The sequence below is a fragment of the Muntiacus reevesi genome, chromosome 5, assembly GCF_963930625.1.
Source record: "Muntiacus reevesi chromosome 5, mMunRee1.1, whole genome shotgun sequence".
In the NCBI taxonomy this organism is placed as follows: domain Eukaryota; kingdom Metazoa; phylum Chordata; class Mammalia; order Artiodactyla; family Cervidae; genus Muntiacus; species Muntiacus reevesi.
This window is the reverse complement of record NC_089253.1, coordinates 28687068-28712970: the sequence shown is the minus strand read 5'-3', so window position 1 is coordinate 28712970 and position 25903 is coordinate 28687068. Positions and strand designations below refer to the sequence as shown.

The following is a 25903-nucleotide window of genomic DNA, read 5'->3' as shown; positions in this document are numbered from 1 at the left end:
AATTCTGCCGTCTGGAGCGGGCTCTGAGATACTGCGTTTCTAACAAGCTCCTAGGTGGTGCCAACGTTCCTAGTCTACAGACCACACTGTGGGTGGGAAAAATCTGGAACAGAAGTTGACCAACTATGGCCAGAATGTCAAATCTGGCCTGTGGCCTGTTTTCCTGCATCCAGTGAGATAAGAGCGGCATTTTTATTTTTAAAAAGGTTAAAAGAAGAAAATAACATGTTGACAGAGAGGATTACAGTGATGCATGAAGTCTCAAATACTTACCTCTGGTCCTTGACAGAAAAGGTCTGCCAACCCCTGATCTGGATGTTATCCAGGGATAAGGTGCACAAGGAAATGAGAGAGGGGTGTAGGTGGAGCCCTGAGCCAGACTGCTACCACTTCCAAGTCACCATGCATAGTTTCAGTCAGAAAGATAAAAGTGTAACACACTGTCTCCGTGTTTATGCTAAAAAGACAGTGAGGGACTTCCCCAGTGGTCCAGTGGCTGAGACTCCAGACTCCCAATGCAGGGGGCCTGAGTTCCATCCCTGGTCAAGCAACTAGATCCCACATGCCGCCACTAAGAGTTCATATGCCACGACTAAGATCTGGTGCAGCCAAGTAAACAAAAATTAAAATAAATACAAATTGAAGAGAGTGAGCCCTAGAAAAGAGGAGCTAAAACCTGAGGCTCACAGTTGAGAGTGTACCCCACTGGGGAAGAAGTGTGACATGCAGGGGGCTGAGTGGGGACAGACACCTGTGACCTTGACAACCCACTGTCTCTTTTGGTGCTTATCTTGGGGGGGAAAATGACAAAAATAGAAAGACGGAGCAGCGGCCACCACCAACTGTACAGCACCACAGAAGAACATGTGTTGGAAAAAAAAAATGAAAAGGAGAGGCTGCAAATTCTACAAGGTATCTCCGTGGAGCAGAACCTTCTGAATTTGGGCTGAGGATGGGGAGAGAAGAGGGGAAGGAGAAGGAAGGGCTCGCAGCAGAGTGGTGGCCCCAGAGCCTGTAGGTGGTGGCTGTCCCAAGTCCTGGGCAGCTACAGTGTCCTCTGGCACGCTTCTGCCATCTCACCTTGAGCACTACCTTGGCTTAAACATCAGCACCCGAGAAAGCAAATAAAGTTGTCCATTTCCGTCAACTGGAACAGATCAACCTGACCCTCTTTCAGTAAAAGATCAGGCTGTTTTTGCTTTCAGCCATGAAAGGTTGGCTTGTCTCACATCAAGTGTTCATATATATTTCCGAAGGAAAACAGCACCCTTTCTTGGGGATACAGAAAAGACTACGCCTATCCAAAAGACTGTGGCAGGATATCTGTAAAGCCAAGCTGTTCCTAAATGCTGGAGGGCAAAAAAAAAAAGGCAGAAGGACATTAGAAGACTGCCCTGTGTTGCAAAGCAGATCCCAGGATTTCCTGGCTGGAAGGAACCTTCAAGGCCAACCAGCCTCCCTCTTGCTTTCCACAAAGCTGCCTCCTGAATCTGACCATCGAAAGGAAAAGAATTCACAGCATGTCTAGCTTTTGGCATGGAATATTCTTCCTCTTCTTGTTCAGTCGCTAAGTCATTCTGGATTGTGACCGCATGGACTGTAACACGTCAGGCTCCTGTATCCTCCACTATCTCCCAGAATTTGCTCAAAATTTATGTCCATTGAGTTGGTGATGTTATCTCACCATCTCATCCTCTGTCGCCCCCTTCTCCTTTTGCCTTCAATCTTTCCCAGAGTCAGGGTCTTTTAGAATGAATCAGTTCTTCTTCTTAATAAATTAAAAAGTATTAATACTTGTGATCAAAACCAAATCTCTGGGACTTCCCCAATGATCCAGTGGTTAAGCATCCACATTTATGCTGCAGGAGGTACCACTTCAATCCCTGGTTGTGGAACTAAGATCTCCCACATGCCAACCAGGGCAGCCAAAAAAAATCGTTAAAAAAAATCCCAAATCTCTGCTTTTCTCCCCCCTCAGTTCAAGTGTAATAAAACTACAAAAGATCAAAAGTGACACCCTGCCTCTGTACACATCAGTTGGCCTGCCCATAACACAGCCCAGGCCATTCCCTCCAGAAGAAAGGCTGGTCTCCCCAACCTCTTCAGGAAAGGCCTGCCCGGTCTCACACCACATTTCAGCTGACTACAAGGTCTTGTGTTTCAGGCAACCATAAATGACCAAAAATCTCTGCTTCTTAACCCACGAAATCCTCCCCTTCTCAAGTCCCTCCTCGATTACACTCCCTGTCTCCCCACCCTAGACAGTGAGTTCCTTCTGGAAACTAACTGACCTTACAGCACCCGGCACACTGCTCATTCCATAGCCACGTGGTGAAAGCAACTCCTTGGTCAACCAAAGATCTGAGTTTTTCTGCTACTTATTTGCTGTGTGATCTTGGACAGCTTTCTTAACCTTCCCAAACCACAGTTTCCGCCTCTGTAAAGCCCTACCACAACAGGGCTGCTCTGAAGATTAAATACAACGACACATGTAGAATACTTAAGACTGGTGGCCAGTACAACAGAAAGGGTTTAAAAAGTATGGACAATTACAATTATTCCCATGAAACATACTCCGGCCCCAAAGCACACCATGCTGGAGCCTGGTTTCTCAGCCTTGACACTACTGCCATTTCTCTGTTATGGGGGCCCATCTGGTGCTTTGTACGATATTTAGCAGCATCTCTGGCCTCCATCCTCTAGGAACCAGCAATACCCTAACTCCCCAGTTCTGACAACCAAAAATGTCTTCATAGAATGCCAAGTGTTCTCGCCTCCTTTCAGAGGGAACCACTGCAACTGAACATGCAAATCTGTAATGGAGTGGTCACTGTTCCCCTATTTCCCCACCATCACACTCCCCCCGCAGGCAGCCACCTCCACCCCCAGCTTACCACTGAGTTGCCTTGGAGGGAACAGGTGATAGGTGCTGTAGATATCATTGGAGAACTGCAGCTGCAGCTCAGGACTGCCCTTCAGGAGCTGGGCCACCTGGTCCACCTGGAATGGCGTCTTCTCCAGGATCACAACAGCATCTTCCCCATCCCCGTCCCCAGATGCCTCGTTCACCTGCGGGGGAGACATGATCAGTGGGCCCAGGGTCAGAATCACAGGGGAGGCCCGGAGAGCAAATGTAAACGCTCCCAGGGCCTCTGCAATCCCAATACTCGGGATTTCCTTCCCTGCAGTCTTCCCTCTGGGGAAGTCTAGCCAAAGGTGCCCATGTTTCCTCTCCCAGAGAAAACGTCTCATCAGCCCAAATCCTTGTGGCATCCTTCTTCAGAAAGATGCAAAGCTTCTCTGCTATCTTCTCTTCTAGGCTCACAGGGCCTGTCAAATTCTCCCCATTTTACAGATGAAGAATCTGAAGTCTAGAGAAGATTAAGTGACTTGCCTGAAGTGACACAAATAGTCAATGTTGAAACAGAAAGTAGAATCTCTTGGGTATCCCAACTAGTTTCAAGCTCAAAGGTTCTCTTAGCTAAAATCTTCAGCAGGCATCGCAGACTAAAGACAGGTAGGCTTAGAGAACCAGACAGAACCTCGCTAAAAAACAAGAGATGCAGGGATTTCCCTGGTGGTCGAGTAGTTAAGACTCCGCACCTCCAATGCAGGAAGCGTGGGTTCCATCCCTGGTCAGGGAACTAGGATCCCGCATGGCCAAAAAAATGAGACACAGAGACAGACTCAGATGCCTCAGACAGGTTCCCCCAAGCTCCCAAAAGTAAAAGCTCTTGCCAGGAGTTCTGGAGACCCCTCGGACGGCCTCCTCACTAGTTCTTGGGGTGGTCTTCAGTCTCTCCTCAGTCCCTGCTAGAAAGGTGAGCACACAGTGTTTGAGCCAGTGGTGTCTGTCTACTGGAAGATACAGCGCACTCCTGGAGATCAAAGATAGTAATTTTCATCAGGTCTCCAAGAGAGCACAGCACCTAGATCAGTGCTGGCCTGTCAGCTCATGACATGTATAACTGGACCAGCAATTGAATAAACTGTCTCCCCTGTTGGGGTGGAGTCCTGTGGGAGGATCAAACCTCCCACAGTCTCTATGTCACTCACTGCCTGGGACCTGGATGAACAAGACCATCCAGCAACATTTACTAGCTTCTGACAGAGGATGAGGTGGTTCGATGGCATCACCAACTCCATGAACATGAGTTTGAGCAAGCTCTGGGAGTTGGTGATTGACAGGGAAGCCTGGTGAGCTGCAGTCCATGGGGTCACAAAGAGTCTGACACCACTGAGCGACTGAACTGAACTACCATCTTACAGTAAAGAATCCGCCTGCAACGTAGGAGAGGTGGGTTCCATCCCTGGGTCGGGAAGATCCCCTGGAGAAGGGAATGGCAACCCACTCCAGTATTCTTGCCTGGAGAACCCCATGGAGAGAGGAGCCTGGTGGGATACAGCCCATGGGGTAGCAAAGAGTCGGACAGGACTGAACGACTAACACTTTCACTAGCATCTTACAGGTTTAATGAATGAACAATGAGTGCTTAGGGAGTTCAACACGTGATTTTTAATCGGCAATACACTACTGGTGTTAGTTCTTTATTTTAGTAAAAGAGGAATTAGGAAATTTAGCCCTACGCGTGTTAATTCCCTTAGTTAATTTCACGGATAATCTTGTCTCCTCCACGAACCAACCCGCGGATGCATTTTAGTGCACTCTGCCTCCCCCGTCCCAGGAATGCGATTGGTATTTTCCGAAGAATTTATTAAAAAAAAAAAAAAAATCCGCCTCCGAGGCGACGATTGGGTCATCCCCTTCCGTATCCCCTCCCCAGAACTGCCTATTGGTACCTTCCCGTGCAGGAAAATGATTTTGTCCCGCGCAGACTCCCTCAGCACTTTTTTCACCCTAAAGCCGGAGAAAGGTAAGCGGACAGGGGCAGAGGTACCATTCCCAACGCCCGCCTCCTTTCCCTCTGTGCTGGATGCCTCCGCCTCATCGGCGTCCAGTTCGCGCTTTCTCTTGCTCTGCTGATGCACTAGCTCCGCCATGCTGCCGGGCGGAAGATGTGCGCCTGCGCAAGCCCTGCCGCGGCTCCGCCCCTCCGCACAAGCTCCTCCCACCTCCACCAGGGGTGGCGACTGCAACTCCCGACGTGCTTCGCGCCCAGAGCCGGGGGCTCTTCCGGCGCTAAGGAGCCTAGGAGCTCAGGTTCTGGGACCTGCTCCCATCCAGCGTTTTAACTCGAGTTTTCTTGTTCTTGATCCCCTTGTGCTGGCCCGCCCTCGTGGAGGCCGCTGCTGAGTGAAGAGAGAAAGCAGCAGGTCTCTAAACAGGAGGGCTAGAGAGACTGCCTTGTAAAAATTAAAATTTCTCTGCAACATCTCTAAAGGGCCACCGCCTCAATGAAAGGCCAACTACCTAAAAAAAATTTTTTTAAGCTGTCCCACTGGAGGAAACAAGATGTTTAGGAAACTTATCTGCCTCAACATCTGGCTCTGGAGAGAAGGGGGAAAAAAATCCTGAAAACTTGTAATCACAGGTCAATTTCCATTCAGGTTTAGAATTCAGATTGATACTGCCTACATGATTCAGGAATTCAAACTGAAAAATCTATTTCAGCCAGTTTTGTAGTCTTCACCTCTTGTTGTTTAGTCGCTCCGTTGTGTCCAACTGTAGCCTTCCAGGCTCCTCTGTCCATGGGATTTTCTAGGCAAGAATACTGCAGTGGGTAGACATTCCCTTCTCCAGGGGATCTTTCCCACTGAGGGATCAAACCCGTGTCTCCTGCATCGGCAGGCAGAATCACCAGGGAAGTGTTAGGGGAAGGACACTGATTGAAACCGCCCACCCTGGCCAGGCACCACAGTAACCATTTGCATGAGTTGTTTTATGGCAGGAGATCCTGATCAGGAATACGGAACTAGTAAGCCACCACCAGCCGGAAGAGTTCGGGAAAGGTCAGGAGGAGACACTGCCTGTCCATCCACTTCCCAGAATCCCTCTCGCTAGCATCCACCCTGGCTGAGCGATGCGTGCGCCACCGGGAAAGACTCTGAGTTAGAATGATTGGCCAAAGACTACCCGGAAACTAATCCCATCACCATAAAACCTGAGACTTTGAGCCACGCGGCAGAGCAGTTCTCCTGGGTTCCCTTACCCTCCTGCTCTCCACCTGGGTGCCTTTCCCAATAAAATCTCTTGCTTTGTCAGCACGTGTCTCCTTGGACAATTCTTTTCCGAGTGTTAGACAAGAGCCCAACTTCGGACCCTGGAAGGGGTCCCCTTTCCTACAACAGAAGCTCACCAGTGACAGATAAAAAATATAATTTAAAAATAATTTATAGTTCCCTCGACTGTCTCCCGGATCCGTCTCTTGCTTCAACAGTGCTTGGACGAAACAGACCCAGGGATGCCCCTTGCTCTAGCCTCCCACTACCCTCCAATCTTTTTTTCAGTGGCAGCCTTCAGAATCAGTCACTCAGCTGTCCACGATCACCAGGACCAGCCATCTCCATTTTTGGAGCTTAATTCCTTATTACCGATCAACCATGAGCTCCCAGATTGGTCAGAATTATTCCATTGAGGTCACTGTCAGTCACTCACACTGCCTGTCTTGTACACCTACCTCTCTCTGGGTTTCTATTTGGACTGCAACATTGTGGCTCTGGAGGGTATGGGCCACTTCTTTTGCAAATTGGCCAAGGAGAAGCTCGAGGACCCTCAAGCATTTCTTGAAAATGCCAAGCCAGCGCAGCAGCCTCACCCTCTTCCTGGAGATGCAGAAACTGTCTCAAGACAAGTGGGGTAAAACCCAGGACACTTTTGAAGCTGCCCTTCTCCTGGAGAAGAACCTAGAGCGGGCCATTTTGGATCTGCATGGTCTGGGTTCTGTCACAAGTACCCACATCTGTGACTTCCTGGAGAACCACTTCCTAGTTAAGGAGGTGGAACTCATCAAGGAGACAGGGGACCATCTGACCAACCTTTGCAGGCTGGCTGGTCCCCAGGCACGATTGGACGAATATCTGTTCAAAAGGCTCACCCTCAAGCAAGACTAGGAGCCTCTGGAGCCCAGGGGCCTTTTAGGAGCCCTGCTAACGCCAGGGCTTCTGCCTGGAGCCTTCCCTCAAGCTTTGGACCAAATGGGAAAAGTAAAGCTTTTCGCAGCACAAAATAAATAAAAATAACTTTTACACTAGCAACAGAAAATATGACGTGCTAAGGAATAAATCTCATAAAAAATGTGACTGACCAATATGGAAAAGATTTGTAAAGTTTATTGAAATACATTTAAAGACAAAGAAATGGAGTCATAACATTTTTGTAAAGTATTAAAACATCCATTCTTTCCAAATTAATCTCTCAACTCAATGTAAGTCCAATAAAAATACTAATTGGCCCATTCCTGGAATCTGACACATTGAATAAACAATTTATATGAAAAAATAAAGGAACGGGAAGGGTCGAAGTGATTCTGAGAAATAAAAGAAGTGGGAAGAGTGAACTGTAAATTATCAACGTTTGCTAACAATCACAGTCAGTAAGCCAGGGTGCCACTGACAGGGTACGTGAACAGATGAAGGAAGGAGTCTGGAGAACCTAGGCGTATGACATATGACAAAACATGACACCGGTGACGCCACAGTCAGTGGGGGAGGATGGACTAGGCAGCAAAGAACGGCAATTCAAATGGGGGGGAGGGGGGGATGGATCTCTGACTTACATATTGAGAGCAACAAAAACAAACCCAAACAGCACATCCAGTTGGATTAAAGAACCAAATGTAAAATACTTCCATAAGAAAATACAAGAGTATGCAAGATTTCCCAAAGAAGACACAAAAAGCACAAACTTCAAATAGATAAAAGTGTTTACATTAAAAAATAAAAAACTTCTTTAAAAGATACTGTTATATTGTGGTCATATTTTTTCTTCAACTTCTAATAATTTAGAGAGACATACTTAAATATTTAGAAATAAAATAACACCTGGGTTTTGCTTCAAAGGATCTGGAGGGGACTTATGGGTCGGGTTATTGTTGATAAAAGCTTATCTCTGAGTTGGTAATTGTTGAAACTGGGTGATAGGTATACAGGGATTTGTCAAACTGCCTCCTTTCTTTTAGTGTATATTTTTTATAATAAAGGCAAAAGAGAAGAAAGAATATTATGACAATAGGATACCAGTATTCACCCACCAAATTAACACACTTAAAAAACTGACGTGTGTATATGTGTTAGTCACTCAGTTGTGTCTGACTCTTCATGACTCGGTGGACTGTAGCCCACCAGGCTCCTCTGTCCATGGAATTCTTCAGACAAGAATACTGGAGTGGGTTGCTATTGCCTTCTCCAGGGGGATCTTTCCAACCCAGGGATTGAACCCTGGTCTCTTGCATTACAGGCAGATGCTTTACCGTCTGAGCTACTGGAGAAGCCCTAAAAAACTGATCATTCTAATTCCCTAGCAGTCCAGTGTTTAGGACTCATCGCTTTCACTGCCAAGGCCTGGGTTCAATCCCTGGTCAGGGAAGTAAGATCCCAAAAGCTGTGCAGTGCAACAAAAAATACAAATAAAAAAATCTGATAATTCTAATTGTTAGCAAGAAGATGAAAAAGTGGCAACTCTTATACACACAGGGTAGGAACAGAAATTGGCAGAATCAACTTGGAGGAACATTTCATACCTTCTGCCAAAACCACTGGATACTCTTGACTACTCCCCATCTAGAAGATCTTGCCTAGAAGATCTTGCCCTGGAAAACATATACAAGAATAAAAATGCTCACAGGCTTATTGTTTTCATTAGCAAAAAAAAAAAAAAAACCCAAAAAACTGGAAACAACCTAGTGTCCATTTGTAAAAGAATGTGCAGCTAAACAGTGATATGTTTACATAATGGAATGAAAGTGAATGTACTGGAGCTCCAAGCATCATCCTGGATACATCTTACAAACATATGGCCCAAGGAAGGAATTTGCATAATCTGTAAACATAACACCACTTATTTACAATACAAAACCATTTAAAAGTATGCTGTCAGGGATGCATACATATGTAGTAAATTTCTAGAGAAAAACTAAGAGTGATAACATTCAAAATTTAGGATAGTGGTTACTTCTAGTGGGAGAAGGAAGGAGAATATAATTAAGGACAGATAGGGAGCAACATGGGGCTTGTGAGGGTTTGCTTCTAAGCTGGGTGTAATGTAAATCCATGGTTGATTCATGTCAATGTATGACAAAAACCACTACAATATTGTAATTAGCCTACAACTAATAAAAATAAATGGAAAAAATAATAAAAATTCTAAACTGGAAAATAAAATAAAATAAAAATTACAATGTATTGTATAAAAAAAATAAGTTGGGTATAGAGTAGGTGAGTGTACTACATTATTCTTTAGTCCTTTCATATGTAATAAGATAATTTGTAATTAAAGGTTTTTTCATATATGCAGGTAGCACATCATGTACACTTGAAACTAATATGTGTCAATTATATCTCAATTTTTAGAAAAATATATGTGTGTATATTTTTTTCAGTAAAAGGAGATGTGGCGGAGGGGAGTGGATGAAGAGGCACAAAAGTGTACATCAGGGAAATAATAAGTTCATTTCAGCTCAACAACAAGTTTTATTGAAAACATACCATCCTCCAGAGGAAATACACTGATTCCTCTGAGTGCAGAGGTGAGGGGCTCTCTGCATGAGAAAGCATGAGTTCTGGCCAGACCCCTGATGAAGCCCCCACATGTCAGTGCATCGGTGAGAGGGCTTTTGATCCCAGCTAAAAGGTCTGCGTTTCCCTTCTCTTTGCCCCACCTGCTCCCCGCTCTCTCCTATCTCTTCTGAATGGTCTCTAGGTGTGGGTCTTGAATGACAGGCGTGCAGTGGAAACAAACAACAGTGCTGAGGGCATCTTCCACATACCTTGTAGATGTGAACGACGTCACAGGGAGACCCCGGCAGGAGTGTGAGTGTGAAAGACAGCATACCTGTTGCTTTGTCCTGGCGCCTGCTCAGGGCTTCCCCGGCACCTGGGAAAACCACGCAGCTGAGGCAAGTGGTCCAGGATTCCAGCTCCTTACTCAGGGGAGCCACCTCTTCAAGAGGAATGCACCTCAACACCAGTGCCTGATTCCAGGGGGTGGAGACATAGATATGACCTGCCAGGCTTCATGTCCAGTCACGCAGGCGGCATCACGTGGGCTGTATCTTGGTATCAGCACTTCCTCCCACCTCCGCTTTCTGGCTCTTCCAGGCCTTCCTGGGGGATCCCCAGTCTCCCCAGGCCTTCTTGGGGAAGTCCCCAGTCTCCCCAGGCCTTCCTGGGGGAGTCCCCAGCCTCGCCAGGCCTTCCTGCAGGGGCTCCCCAACTTCCCTGGGTCCTTCCTGAGAGCCCAAGGATATGGAGGCCACAGACAGTCTGATCCCTGGGTCACATACAGTGTCCTGCAAACTCACTCCTTACAACTCTGTGTCTGCTGGAATCCCAGGCCCTGGGCCCTCTAACTCCATTTCCCACTTTTCTCCAACTGTCTGGGTGCAGTGGTGATGGATCAAGCATCAGCCAAGGGTCTGCAGGTCTGAAAGAGATCCAAGAGGCACAGGGCTTGTCACCATCCTCAGATGCCAGCATCTCTGTTTCCCCCCAACAGCTCCCCACCTCCGCTGCCTTTTAATCTATTTTACCTTCCAAACCCACTGTTATATATTGCCCCTCCCTGGATATGCTTATCATGGGCAATTCTTCCCTATTATTTTGCACCTGTTGGCTTTACTAAACCAATACTAAACCAGGGTCCTTCCTGGCATGTTCTTCGCTCTTGGTGGATATTGCCAACCTGACCTCAGTGAGAGAAATCTAATACTATTAATACTAGTAATGATGATGTGTATATGTGTGTGTATGTTCAGTCGCTCAGTGATGTCCAACTCTTTGCAACCTTATGGATGGTAGCCCACCAGACTCCTCTGTCCATGGGATTTCCCAGGCAATAATACTGGAATGGGTTGCCATTTTCTCCTCCAGAGGATCTTTCTGACCCAGGGATCCAATTCATGTCTCCTGCATTGCAGGCTAATTCTTTACCCACTGAGCCACCTGGGAAGTCCCAATAATGATAATAATGGCTAATATTTATTGAGGACTTGACATGTGCTAGGCCTTGCCTGTTACGAGTACTTTACATGTGGCAGGCAATGTCCTGAATACCTACTTAGTGTACATACTTATTTAGGTATATAATATAATTCTCATTCAACCAATGAGAAAACCCAGGCACAGAGCAGTTAAGTAATTCACCCAGGTAACATGGTCTTTTCCAGAGCCTGCATTCTGAACTACACATGCAGACCTCAGAAACACGGCAGGTTCAGTTACAGACCACCATAATAAAGCGAATATTGCAGTCAAGTGAGTCACAAATTCTTTGGCTTCCCAGTGCATGTAAAAGTTATGTTTATACTCTCCTGTAGTCTATTAAGTGTTCAAAAGCATGATGTTTTTAAAACAATGTACATCCCTTCACAGAGAACTATATTCAATATCCTATGATTAACCATAATGGAAAAGAAGATTAAAAATACATATATAACTGAATCACTTTGCTATAGAGCAGAAATTAACACAACATTGTAAATCAAATATACTTCAATAAAAAGTTGATTTAAAAAAATGTACATGCCTTAATTAAAAAATAGGAATAGGAACAACTGCTCAGTCATATCCGACTCTTTGTGACCCCATGGACTATAGTCTACCAGGCTCCTCTGTCCATGAAATTCTCTAGACAAGAATACTGCAGTGGGTTGCCATTTCCTTCTCCAGGGGATCTTCCCCACCCAGGGATCAAATCCGGGTCTCCTGCATTGCAGGCAGATTCTTTACCAACTGCGCCACCAGGGAAGCCCTAATTTAAAAATACATAGTGCCAAAAAAGAAAAAAAAATGCTAATTATCTGACCAGGAAAGGTTGCCACAAACCTTCTGTTTGTAAAAAAATAAAACAATAAAACAACCAAAACGCAGCATTTGCCAAGTGCAATCAAGTGAAGCCTCGGAACTTTCCTGGTGGTCCAGTGGTTAAGACTCTGTGCTGCCAGTGCGGGGTGGAGGGGGAACTGGTTGTTCCATCGCTGGTAGGGAACTAGATCCTGCCTCCCTGCAACTAAGAGTTCTCAGGTGGCAACTGAAAGAGCCTTCATGCTTCAAGGAAGATCCCCGCCAGCTAAAAGATGCTGGGCAGACAAATATTTTCCTAAAAAGATAAAATAGAGTGAAGCCCATACTAGGCCACACTGGGTGTCTCCTAAAAGCCCAGGTAGAGCAAGCCCTTCCCCAAGGCTTACACCGCATGACAGCCTCCCTGACTTGGCGGAAGCCACGTTCGGGACCGCGGCCGTCCACGAAGTACATGTATCGGAGCTCGGCGGGATAGGCGGCTCGGCTGAGGCCGGACATCAGCGGGATGGTGCGGCCCTCGGCCCCGGGGGCCTCGCTCAGCGCCTGCAGCATCTGGTACCTGCACCACGGGTCCCGGAGGAAGCCCGGGGTGATCAGCAGCACGCGGCAGTGGCTGCTGCTCAGCGCGTGGCAGAGCTCAGACACGATGGCGCCGCCGGGGGTGGCGTCGCGAAGCTGCAAGAAGCAGCGCAGGCTGGCGGCGCCGCCCTCCAGGTAGGAGACCAGCTCCTGCGCGGCCGCCAGGTCCTCCTCGCTGTGGCACACGCACACATCATAGTCCTTGCTCCAGCGCCCGCTGCTGCTGCCGCCGCCATCGGCGCCCCCGTGCGACGGTGTAGGGATGGGAGACGCCTCTGAGCTGCGGCCCAGGGATGGGGGGCTGTCCGGTGAGCTCGGCTGTGAAACGTCGCTGGGGGCGCTTTCTGGGGAGACGGGCTTCTTCGTGGGCTTCCTCGACAGGGCCTGCCTGAACCAGTCTGCAGGGGGGAGAGGCATTGCTTAGGCTTGCAGTTCTCAGCAGGGGCTTCCTCCCGACCCCACCAGAGAAGAGTCACCTCGGGATGGACCCCAGTCCGTCTCCCCTGCCCACCTTCTCACACCAGCTATTCTGTGTACTGTGTCCATCCCTCGGGACTTGCCCCAAACTTCCCCTTATCTTTAAAGGTTTGGGGAATACATAAAAGCTGGTTGTTGGCACTTCCCGGGTGGCCCAATGGTTGAGGATCCACCTACCAATGCAGGGGACATGGGTTTCATCCCTGGTCCAGGAAGATTCCACATGCCTCCGGGGAACTAAGCTTCAGCCCTCACTCTAGAGCCCATGAGCAGAAATGACTGGTGCCCACGTGCCCTAGAGCCCAAGCTCCTCAACAAGGGAAGTCACCGCAATGAGGAGCCGGTGCACTGCAACTAGAGAAAGCCCACGCACAGCAACAAAGACCCAGAGCAGTCAAAATAAATAAAGAAGCCTGGCAGTTTTATAAGTCAGCAGAGATGTAATACCAGCTTGTCCTACTGTATTGCATATTAGAAAGTTACTAAGAGAGTAGATCATAAAAGTTCTCATCACAAGAAGGAACTGTAAGGTGAGGGATGTTAACTAGACTTAGTGCGATGATTATCTCACAATATATACAAATGCTGGATCATTATGTTGTACATCTGAAACTAATGAAATAGCGTATGTCAATTATACCTCAATAATTAAAAAAAAAAATCTTTGGTATAACAACAACATGAGAAAAAATAACAACTCTAGCTGTTTACCAGCCTGATTAGGAAAGACAGCTTCGCCTGCTCCAACGCCCTTTGGTTTCTGATACCCCCAACCTAACCAGAACTTCCCAAAAGATGACTAATCAACCATCTGTGAGCCTGTAAGCAGAACTATGTTAAGCTGGTAAATGTCAGTTAGTCCCCAAACCCATTTTTAGCACTGAGGGGAGGTGGATTTAGATCACGGGGAGCAAAAGAGAGGCAGGGATTGGCACCTGTTTGGCCATGAGAAATCCTACGTGCTACGTACGTGCATGCTAAGTCTCCTCAATCATGTCCGACTCCACGACCCTGTGGACTGTAGCCCACTAGCTCCTCTTTCCATGGGATTCTCCAGACAAGAATACTGGAGTAGGTGGCCATATCCTCCTCCAGGGGAATCTTCCCAACCCAGGGATTGAACCCACATCTCTTATGTCTCCTGCATTGGCAGGCAGGTTCTTTACCATGAGCACCACTTGGGAAGCCCTGAGAAATCCTAGCTTCCTGCCAAATGGGTAAAATGGGAATGTGGAAGGAGGTCACTGTCCAGAGCTCCTGAAGACCTTAGCACTTGATTGATTCCAAACCACACTTTGGAGGGCTGCACAGATTTGATTGTGGACTGCTTGCTTTCTGGATGACCTTAAACAAGACAGTCTATGTTTCCACTTCCTTATCTGGAAAATGGGTTCATTTCAGTTGTTGTTGAAAGTTAGAGGAAATAATGCCTTATCTGGCATATTGTTGAGTACTCCAAATGATTTCAACTCAGCTTCTCTAGCTTTCGATCAGGATAGAAAGTTTGGTGTTCTGGAGGTGTCCCCTCTCTCTGCTCTGCTTGTCTCCTTCCTCTGAATGGTTCTGAGTGATTTAGATGACAAGAGACATCAAATCAAGTACTCAGCACGGTGGTTTCCAGGCTGGGAAGATTAGCTGAGCACACCTGGGAGACCAGTGAGCCAAAATGATTGAAGGCTCCTAGAGGCACACCGCCTCACTCCCTGCAGAGCCCGGGGCACTGAGGTCAAGACAGGACCACTCCCCTCACACCATCAGCCTCCTTTGAATCTCTCCAGGGCCTGTATTTGGGGGCCAGGCAGCCTCCTGGAATTAGGAGTCTGTGTCCACTCACCAGCCATCTTGCCCAGAGGCTTCTTGGACCTGGAGCCAGGAGCTGGGGAGGAGGCTGATGATGCCATCGTGGTGGGCTCCAAACTAACCCCATGAGACCAGGCATTGGTAAAGTGGGAGAAGGGAGGGGCCCCAGTCTTGACCTCATGGAACAGCCATCCTATAAAAGACAGAGAGAGAGGGTCACAAAAGCTGGATCTAACTTCCTCCCAGTCCCAGGGCATGGGCTCTGGGAGTTATTCTTCTCTGGGTGCCTGACAGAGGCTCAGTCTCTAAATGGGTCCCTTATGGGATTAGGGTCAGCCACCACTGGGATTAAAGCTGGTTTCTAGCAAAACCCCAATCTGTGTAATGATGAAACTTACAGAGTATGAGCTCAGCATGACCAGCAGAGTGACTGTCCTCTGCACCACCTGGCCAGGGGTGCATTTGGGATCTGGGGAAGGGCGACTGGCAAGCACCTCGTTATAGGAACTTCCTGTGTAAATGCTGAAATCAGAGAAGAAGGTCGGTTGCTATTTGAACAAATAATTATGTATCAAGGTAAACAGATATTTTGCAGTTTGAGAGCCAGCACATGTAAGAAACCTTGGTGGACTTTTCCTCCAAGCCTGCCTTTCCCCAAATAACTCCTTCCATCCACCCCCCAGCCATCCAACCCTTTCTCCCTCCCTCTCTCCCTCAGCTGCACAAAATGGTTAAGTTTACAGACTATGCAGGCAGAGTTCCTAAATCTCTTATGAACTGTGGCCTCTGGTAAACTGCTTACTCTTGCAAAACTTTAGTTTTTCCATCTGTGAAATGAGAATACTACTACAACCTGCTCAGCATTATTGTGAAGACCACACAAGATGATTTACGTAAAGTGCATGGCATAGAATGCTCAGAAAAAAATTACCCTGGTAGCTCAGTGGTAAAGAATCTGCCTGCCAATGCAGGAGACACGGGTTCGATCCCTAGTCCAGGAAGATTCCATATGCCTGGGGCAATTAAGCCCATTTGCCACAGCTGTTGAGCTTGTGTTCTAGAACCCGCAAATCGCAATCACTAAAGCCTGCACACTCTAGACCCTGCCGGTGCTCCATAAGAGAAGCCTCCAATGTGAGAAGCCTGAGCACCTGCTCTTCACAAATAGAGAAAATAATAAATACATATGAAAAAATAAAATAATCCAGGGACTTCCCTGGTGGTCCAGTGGTTAAGAATCCACCTTGCAATGCAGGGAACCTGGGTTCAATCCCTGGAGGAAGAACTTAGACCCCACATGCCACAGACTTAATAAGCCCAAGAGCCGCAACTAGAGAGTCCACACGCCACAGTGAAAGACCCTGTATGATGCAACTAAGACCCAACACAGCAAATAAATATTTTAAAAATTAAAACAAGCCAGACACTGGAGGGATATATTCAATGTTTTTCCAAATTCCAGAAGGTTTTTGGTTTGCTTTTTGGAGGTGGAGGGAAGGGACTGTCAAAAGGCATCAACATTTATATGGAAATGCAAAGGACCAAGACTACCTCAGATGGCAACTCGCTGTGTTCCCTTCCCACCACAATGACCTAATGTCCCTGACGGCGGAGACTCGTTTTGCTGAGGTTTCTGGGAGCATACTGTGTGGAGCAGAGCCCACCCTGATCTGAGACAGAGTTGCTGAGATCTAGTGGCTTCTGGAGGTGAAGGGTTGGTAGAGAACTTGGCACTAGAGCGAGGGCTGCTCTGTCACTATTTGATGGATCTGCAGAGGTCAAGACAACCCTGCCCCGTCCCCTCCCCGCCCATCGCCCCTGGAAGCCACAGAGAAAGGACACGTCTGAATAAACACACTGAGATAAAGAGTTTTTGAAAGCTGAAGAAAGTCTTTCAGTGTTGGACAAACATGCTTCATTCGGCTAAATGCTGAACATCCTTATGCCAAGCCGATGGAGAGAAGACAAGAGGTACTGATGATTCATGAAAACATAAAAGTTCAAAAAAAGGAGAAGTTGAACTGCAGAAGCAGAGGGTGGGGCAGGTGTTCGGGGGCAGAAGGAGTTGGGATGGGCTTGGGAAGAGGCATGTTTGAAAGAGCAAAGCAGACAGCTGCTAAGCCAGTCAAAGGGACACGAAAATGGGAACATTAGCAAAGATGTGTGTTTCTTTTCCTACCTAATATTTCAGACCCCCTAAGTGGAGAGGCTGAGGCAGTGCCTAGTAACCACTGTTAGATTTGGGAGTTGTTGTGTGGGTTTTTTTTTTTTTTTTTTGGCTTTAATTTGGCTGTGCCAGGTCTTGTTCCCCAACCAGGGATCGAACCCAGGCCCCCTACATTGGAAGCACGGAGTCTTAACCACTGGACCACCAAGGAAGTCTAGCAGTTGCTGTCGCCTGACATCTTTATTTCAACCATTCAAGATGTCCTTCCCCTTGCTGCCCACCCCCCCACCCCCAGCCCCCACGGTAGTAGACACAATGCTACCTGCTTTTTATCTTAAATGTTTTTTCAATTGTGTTTTAATTTGAAAATTCATTATTTGGCTTTGACACACAAACTGGAGACTGATTTGATATTTTTATGACAGCTTAAAAGTTCAAAATTAACATAAAACTTCAGTCTACTTAATCAATGTAGATTTAAGTTTCAGTTTCTCAGTGTATCAAATGACTCACCCTTTTGACACTACATGCTGAGTTTTGGTAGCTGTGTCTTTTCATTGTTTGTTTAAGAAGAAATCCAAATGCCCAATAGCCACTGGAAGTGGACTGGTATAAACCCTAGTGACTGACGTTATGGAAAAGTTCAAACACAGGAAATAGCATCTTTGACAAAGGAAAATTGAGCAAGAATGAAGATCAGTTCCATTAACTGTGTACACTGTCTGTTTCCTAGAATCTAAAACCCTACTGCATTTTCCTTGTTTCTTTTCAGTTCTTGTGCAGCTGAGGTTGTGAAGCAGTCACACGCAGATATGCTTTAATCTTGACAAGCTTTAGTTATAGTCGTGTATTAGATGTAGGAGACATACTCTTTCAGGCAGACAAGAAGCTAATGAACGCAGATCTCCAACTGGAAGTTCTCATCACTCGCTCTGTCTATTCTGTGATTTGTTCTGTAGTCACTTTTCCCTGTTCCTTTAAACAGTTTATCAAGTAGAAGGATGTAGACCTAAATACCTCCTTTGTAGATAATTACAAAAACTTGATAGAAAATTAGAAAAGAGCTTCTTCAAAACAAAACCCAAAACAAAAAAACCAGTAGCATGTTACTGTCAGTGTTTTTAGAATACTTTTTCAATATTATAAGAAAGAACTTAGTATGTGAGGTAAATACTATAAAGCTTTACTGAATAAAACCCAAAGTGTATTAAGTATTATTCAATATCCAACTGGTCTCCAGTATCTATTGTATAGGGAATGTACTGAAACCTTTGAAGATATATGGTTATGTATCTTACCTAATTCAAATTCCATTTCTGTTAAACAGGAAATATTATCTGTGGAAGAAAGCACAGTGGTCCTCCAAAGACGTCCACATCCTAATCCTGGGTGAAAATAAGCTACCTTACTTGGAAGAAGCAGATTTTGCAGATGTGATTAAGGGTCTGGAGATAGGAAGATTAGCTTGGATTATCTAGGTGGGCCAATGTAATCACAAAGGTCTTAGAGGAGTTAGAAGGGTCAGAGTGAGAGGAGATGGGACAGCAGAAGCGGAGGTCAGGGTAATGTGGGGCTCCTCTTCAAGGAGATGAATTCTGCCAACATGGGGGTATCAGTAGAAATGCGGCACCCTCCAGAAGTCAGAAAAGGCAAAGACCTGGAATCCTCCCTAGAAACTCCAGAAGGGATGCATAGCATCTATAAGATAATAAATGTGTTCTGTATGAATCCACTAAATTTGTGGTACTTTGTTACAGAAGCAATGGGAAAGTAATACACAATCTTTGATTGTATATGAGGCTACTGAATAGAGAAAGTATTGACTCTAAGTGCTAAAAACTGGTCTGCTTACAGGTCTAAACTGTTTGAGGGAGTTTTTCACTTCTTTGATGGATATAGTATCATCTACACTTCATTTGATCATTGACTTCAAAATTAAGAACATTGGTTTCTAAGGCTCAAACACTTGCTGAAACACTTGTCAGGACAGGATTCATTAGAACTTACAGGACAATGTCCCTTAAAGTACTGAAATTATGGGACTTTCTTGGTGGTCCATTGGCTAAGACTTCCCGCTTCCAACGAAAAGGGCCCAGGTTTGATTCCTGGTCAGGGAACTAGATCCCACATAAGAGTTTGTTGAATGCTGCAACTAAAGATCCCGCATGCTGCAACTTAAGACCTGGTGCAGTCAAAATAAGTGTTTTTTTAAAGTGCTGAAATTAACTGTTAATACCTTGATAGGCACAATACAGTTATGGACACTATGGTGGCCCCAGTGTTCACAACTGTAAGCATGGACAGGACACGTAACTTCTTACAACAGGGTATGGTGAAGGTGTGGTATGTCACTCACATACTATGTTACTATTTGTATGGTGTGTTTGTGTGTGTGCACATGTTTATAAATGTATATACACATATACATACCATATACATAGTAACATAATCATGTGTGTATATATGTTTATACCTATTGATACATACATACAGTATGTATATTTGCTATACATGTATATATAGTTATAAATTTATATAAATTATACATAATATAAACATATTGTTTATATATTTATATAAATAATATTCACATACAATATAATATAAATATCTAAATATTTCTATATACATCTTATATAGCAAATATACATACTATATGTATGTATCAATAGGTATAATGAATACCTATTGATGAATAGATATAATGAATACCTATTGATGAATAGATAATACACAATATATGGATATTGTGTATTAAAACAGATGTATGTGTATGCATGGGAGTGGGTGTAAAAGTCCATCTTAGCAAACTGGAAAGAGACTCCTTTGCTAACTTGGAAGAATTTCCTATGTCATGAGAGGGTCAGGTGTCAAGGAACCTCGGGCAGCCTTGAGAAGCCCAGAGTGGTGTCCTGCTAACGGCCAGCAAGAAACTGACCTCAGTCCTACAACTTCGAGGAGATGAATTCTGCCAACAAATAACCTGAGGGGACTTATTAGTGATTCTTTTCCCATTTGCATCTCTGATGGCACCTAGCTAACACCTGGACTGCGGCCGGGTAAGACCCCAGCAGAAGACTCAGCCAAGCCTTTTCCCCGCCCTTGATCCACAGAAACTCTGAGTTAACAGACGGGTGTTGGTTTAGCTGCTAAATTTGTAGTAATTCATCATGCATCACAGAGAGTGAACACAGGGCCCAATCACCATGAAGAGTTTAAAAAGGTCAGTTCCTATGCCCCACCCCAAATCCACTGAATCCCCTCTCTGGGAGGAAGACTTGGGAAGCCGGTTTTCAAACAGGAATTCCTGGTGGTCCAGTAGTTGGGACTCGGTGCTCTCAAGGCTTGGACCTTGGTTTCAATTCCTGGTTGGAGAACTAAGATCCCGCAAGCCGCATATTGCGGCAAACCAAACAAAACCGACCAAGCAAAAGAAACAAAATCACACACAAAAAAGCCAAGAAAACAAAACACATACACCAAAAAATACTAACAACAACAACAGAAAACAAATACTCCAGGATTCTGATGCACCTAAAGACTGGTCTAGTGGGCTGCAGCAGTTCCCAAATGAAGGTGCATATCATTATCACAGAGAAAACTTAAAAAAAAATACAGTTACTGGACTTCTCCGGCGGTCCAGTGATTAAGAATCTGCCTGCCAATGCAGGGGGGACATGGGTTCGATCTCTCCAGGAAGATCTCACATGCTTCGGGGCAGCTGAGTCCATATGCCCCAACCAGTGAAGCCCGTACATCCTAAAGCTGGTGTTTGGCAACAAGAGAAGTCACAGAAAAGAGAAGCCCACACACCGCAATTGGAGAGTAGTCCCCCCACGCCGCAACTAGAGAAAGCCTGCATGCACAAATGAAGACCCAGCACCGCCAAAAAAAAGAAATAATTGATTAATTAAAAAATAGCTACCTCTGGAAATTCTTATTCAATAAAGTGGGGCCCGAAGATCTGTATTTTTTAAGAGCTCTACAGGTAATTCTAACATAAGGAACCACTTGTCTCAATGTATATAAGCAGTGGAATAATTGAAAAGTGCCCAGCAAATCTTGGGATTGATTTTGTGAAATAAATTTCAAACCACTGATTTTGCTATAAAGTCAGATTTAAGATGGGACTCTAGCAGGCAGAAAATAGTCATAGAACTCTGGGTAATTAACTGAATTATAATTTAATTAAGCTAAATCTTGCTCAATATATAACAAAGTAAGAATGCTCTCAGCACTACATTTTGTAAATTTTGAAGACTTTTAAACATAGCTCAGTTGGTAAAGAATCTTCCTGCAGTGCAGGAGACCAGGGTTCGATTTTTGGGTTGGGAAGATCCCCTGGAGAAGGAAATGGCAACCCACTCCAGTATTCTTGCCTGGGAAATCCCATGGACGGAGGAGCCTGGTGGGCTACAGTCCGTGGGGTCATGAAGAGTTGGACACGACTTAGCAACTAAAGCACCACCAAACATGTCAGGGGCTTCCCTGGTGGCTCAGTGGTAAAGAATCTGCCTGCCAATGCAGGAGACACGGGTTCAACCCCTGGTCTGGGAATATCCCACAAGCCAAGGAGCAACTAAGCCTGTTCGCCACAACTACTGAGCCTGTGCCCTAGAGCCCCAGAGCTACAACTACCAAGCCCACGTGCCACAACTACTGAAGCTGAAGCACCTAGAGCTCATACTCCATAAGGGGAGAAGCTACGGCAATGAGAAGCCCACACACTGCAACTAGAGAGGAGCCCTTGTTTGTCACAACTAGAGAAAGCCTACACAGCAATGAAGACCCAGCATAGCCAAAAATAAATAAATAGCAAGTTAAAATTTTCATGTGTGTGTGTGTGTGTGTGTGTGTGTGCATGTGTGTATAGAAGCACCCACTATTTTATTTTTTTATATTTTGACTGTACAGCCTGTGAGATCTCAGTTCCCAGACCAGGGATGGAATCTGGGCCATAGCAGGGACAGCGATGAATCCTAACCACTAGTCCATGTACCAGAGAACTCCCTGAATTATAAATCAAAAGCATTGTGACTTTGGTTGTTAAAATCTAAAACCTTAGCTGTATTTCAGTCACATAGGAATATAGCTTACTGACTAAACATGAATGGGAAGTATTTTAATGTGTTGCTATATTTTGCCAAATATAGCAAACTGGTCTTTGGAAAACAGTTCCTATGTTTTAAAAAACTCCCTTTGTTTTAAAACTATATCCTGTATGTACTAAAGGTAATTTTAAACTAAAATGGTGTAAATTTACTTTTTATGTGCTTTTCTGTAGGTCTCATGTAAATATGCAGGCATTGAATGTAATATAGATTGTAGTAGCAATGAATTTAATGATGGATACAGCTTATAAATTATGCCTTTATACATTAGTTTCTTTTTGAGCTTTCAAAATGATTGCTTTTTATACATTTTTGAAAAAGGCTTGGGGTGGGGAGGTCAGATATTAAAAAAAAAACACCTAAAATATTTAAAGAGAAACTTTGAGAGGACTTCCACTACCAGCATAATAAAGACAGTATAAGACAACAGTAATTAAGGCTATGGTTTTTCCAGTGGTCATGTATGGATGTGAGAGTTGGACTGTGAAGAAAGCTGAGCAACGAAAAATTGACACTTTTGAACTGTGGTGTTGGAGAAGACTCTTGAGAGTCCCTTGGACTGCAAGGAGACCCAACCAGTCCATCCTAAAGGAGATCAGTCCTGGGTGTTCATTGGAAGGACTGATGCTGAAGCTGAAACTCCAGTACTTTGGCCACCTCATGCAAAGAGTTGACTTATTGGAAAAGACCCTGATGCTGGGAGGGATTGGAGGCAGGAGGAGAAGGGGATGACAGAGGATGAGATGTCTGGATGGCATCATCAACTCAATAGGCATGAGTTTGAGTAAACTCCAGGAGTTGGTGATGGACAGGGAGGCCTGGCGTGCTGCAATTCATGGGGTCACAAAGAGTCGGACACGACTGAGCCACTGAACTGAATTAAGGCACAATGACATTCATGTACAAGGACAGACTAATGGAAGAATAGGGTGTTCAGAAACAGACCCACATCTATACAGTCTCCTGGTTTATAACAAAGCTGACACTTCAGTGCCGTGGGAAAGGTGGTCTGGGTCAATTTAGACCGAATTGTAGGACCAAATGAATCTTGACCCACATACCCCAACATACTAAAAAAGTAATTTCAAATGGATAGTAGATATACATGAGAATCCCAACAAAGCTTTTAGAAGAAAATATAGGCGATTATCTTCCTGATTATGATTATTTTCCTGGTTTTTAAAAATTGAGATATAATTGACATCTAACATTGTACTAGTTTAGGTGAACAACATAATGATTCAATTTATATATATATTTAGAAATGATCATCACAATAAGTCTAGTTAGCATCTATTACTATATACTTACAATTTTTTTTTCTTGTCCTCAAAACTTTTAAGTACTACTCCCTTAGCAACTTTCAAATATACAATACAGTATTATTAACTATAGTCACATGCTGTTCACTACATCCCCAGAACTTCTTTATTTTATAACTGGAAGTTTATACCTTTTGACCACCTTCACACCCATTTTGCACACTCCCTATGTCCCCAGTAGGTAATGATTAAAAAAAAAAAAGAAAAAAACTTAAGTAATAGAACCATAAGGGAAAAAATGATAAATTGGACAATGTTAAATTGAAGAACTTTTGTTCTTCAAAAGACATCATCAGGAGAGTGAAGAAGCAATCTCCTGAGACAGGAAATATTACATATCCAATATGTCTCATATCCATAATATTTAGGAACTCTTACAAACTGGTAAGGAAAAAAGAAACAACCTATTGGAAAGACAGGCAGAAGAATTGAACAGATGCTTCACAAAAAGATATCCAAGTGCCCAGTAGACATGAAAAGATGCACAGTTCGTCAGTCATCAGAAAAATGCAAATTAAACCTCAGTGCAACTGACTTTCCCCTCACTCGGCAGGAAGGCTACAATGAAGAAGACAGACAGTATCAAGTACTGGTAAGCAGGTGAAGAAACAGGAACTCATACACTGCCTGTAGGAGTGTAAATTGGTTCAAGGACTTTGAAAACCTGTTTGGCACTATATTCCACTTCTAGGAATATACTCAGCAGAAGCGCTTACATATGCTCACCAAAAGACAACCATAAGAAGGCCTCAGCGGCACTATTCACAACAACCCCACGCTGGAAACAGTCAGTATCCATCAATCTATGTATCCAGTAAAATATGGTGTCTATCCATACAGCGCAAAATTACACATCAATGAGAATAAATGAACTACCAATAAATGCACGCATGTGTACTAAGTTGCTTCAGTTATGTCTGACTCTTTGCGACCCCATGGACTGTAGCCTGCCAGTCTCCTCTGTCCATGGCATTTCCCAGCCAAGAATATTGGAGTGGGTTGCCATGCCCTCCTCCAGGGGATCTTCCTGACCCAGGGATCGAACCCGCGTTTCCTGCACTGCAGGCAGATTCTTCACTGCTAAGCTACCCGGGAAGCCCCACCACTAAATGCAACAAGAGTTAATCAACATATTGAGTACAAAACACCACACACAAAAGTACAGAAGTATGACCCCAAGTTTCCAAAGTTCAAAACCAAATAAAATTATTTATGATGTTAAAGCCAGGGTAGCAGTCACCCTTGGGTGAAAGTGACTGGAAGACACCTCCCCCAAAAGGGCATCTGGAGTGTGAGTGATGTTTTATTTATCCTGCAGTGACACTGGGTACGCTGTACCCTTAAGATCTGGGCACTTTTCTGTATGTAGGTTGTCCTTCAATTTTTACAAAAGGTTTTAAAACGAACTAGACCGTGACTTCCTCTGATGGTGGGTCATTTCTGACGCTCCGTTGCCCCTGGGTCAGCTCAAAGAGTGTGTGCCCCATCCTGCCCTCTCTTAGCTGCACTTGGCTGGGTGTGTGTGTTTCCTAGTGTCTCCAGGAGGACGGGGGGCTGACTCTGTCTCGCTCAGTACTGTCAAGCGATGCCCAGCCCATGGCCTAGGTTCACGAAATGACTGTGGCAGGGATCCCCCCTCATAGACCCTTTACCCTTAAGTAAAGCCCTGCTCTTGCGGAAACACTGTCACAAAGGCCATCAGAGGAGAGAGAGGCTGCGCGCAGAGAAGAGAGGCGAGGAGACTGGAGGGAAAAGAATCTACGGTTCAAAACGGAAGCCACCTGAGCTAGCCAGGCTGCCCAGGATCAAGGACCCTCTGCAGGAGCTTCTTGGCGACAGAGAAGGTGACAGCGCTCTCCGAGGGCCTTTTCACCCCGTTTCAGCCCTGTGGGTGCGACGGGTGGCCAGGTGAAGGGGCGGAGAGGGAATGACGGCGAACCCGGCAGAGGTGCCCCAGGGAGGGGGCGGGCAAGTCCGGGAGCGGGGACCGGGCATCGGCCGCCACCTGGGTCGGACGCGGGCCTGGGGGGGTTTCCACTGCCCGCGGGGGTCCTGCCGGCCCCGCCCCCTGCTCTCCCCGCCCACCCCGGCCCGCGGGGCCCCGAGCGCTCACCTGCGCCCGGGTGCGCCGGGCGCCGCCTCGATGCCACCGGTGCCGGGCGCGGACTCCGGCGCGGGGCCGCCCGCCCGTCCGGGGGAAGTGCCTGCGGCCGCCCGCTGCCCCGGAAGCGCGGAGGCGCCAGGCCCCGCGGCCCCTCCTCCGCCCGCCGCTCCTGCGCCTGGAGCCGGGCCTGAGAGGGCGCCCTGCCGGCCGGCGGCCGCGTCCTCGGGCCCGCGGGGAGGCTCGCGGGCATCCGCGCAGCCACTGAGCCGGCGGAAGCTTGGCGAACTCTTTCCTTCCGATTCCCCGAAACCAGCAGCGGAACTTGCAGCCTCGGGGTTGTTCTCTGTCAGACAAGGAAAGTACCTTTGATTCACTTTTGAGTCCTCTCAACACCGTACCAGCTGAGCCACAAGGGAAGCCCGAG

The 25903-nt window shown here is 45.9% G+C and overlaps 2 protein-coding genes across 3 annotated transcripts in view; both read right to left on the bottom strand.

Annotated features, from left to right (window-relative positions):
- DCPS (decapping enzyme, scavenger) overlaps window positions 1-5050 on the bottom strand; it is a 42530-nt gene extending 37480 nt beyond the window's left edge. The window contains exons 1-2 of the mRNA XM_065937389.1: window positions 4801-5050; window positions 2895-3069 (exon numbers count right to left, since the gene is read on the bottom strand). Coding sequence (XP_065793461.1) covers window positions 2895-3069; window positions 4801-5001 — 376 coding nt within the window. The 5' untranslated portion in view covers window positions 5002-5050. The remainder of the gene's footprint in view (window positions 1-2894; window positions 3070-4800) is intronic.
- A 2164-nt stretch (window positions 5051-7214) lies between these two features.
- On the bottom strand, window positions 7215-25802 carry TIRAP (TIR domain containing adaptor protein). Of its 2 annotated transcripts, none has more exons than XM_065937382.1 (4): window positions 25489-25802; window positions 14810-14968; window positions 12306-12896; window positions 7215-10540 (listed from the first exon to the last, which is right to left on the bottom strand). In XM_065937382.1, the coding sequence occupies exons 1-4, from the start codon at window positions 25727-25729 to the stop codon at window positions 10521-10523; spliced, it is 1011 nt and encodes a 336-aa protein (XP_065793454.1). In that variant the 5' UTR covers window positions 25730-25802; the 3' UTR covers window positions 7215-10520. The 2 variants fall into 2 exon arrangements, with proteins under 2 accessions (XP_065793454.1, XP_065793455.1); XM_065937383.1 differs by lacking the exon at window positions 25489-25802 and adding an exon at window positions 15174-15300.
- Window positions 25803-25903: the final 101 nt, after the last annotated feature.

Coding starts and splice junctions, on each gene's coding strand:
- TIRAP (XM_065937382.1), bottom strand. CDS start 25,729: ATGCCCGCGAGCCTCCCCGCGGGCCCGAGGACGCGGCCGCCGGCCGGC. Junction 14,969..25,488: donor CCCGGCGCACCCGGGCGCAG/GTGAGCGCTCGG, acceptor TGTCTTTTATAG/GATGGCTGTTCCATGAGGTC. Junction 10,541..12,305: donor CAGGGAGGCTGTCATGCGGT/GTAAGCCTTGGG, acceptor GATCTCTTTCAG/ACCTGCAGACCCTTGGCTGA.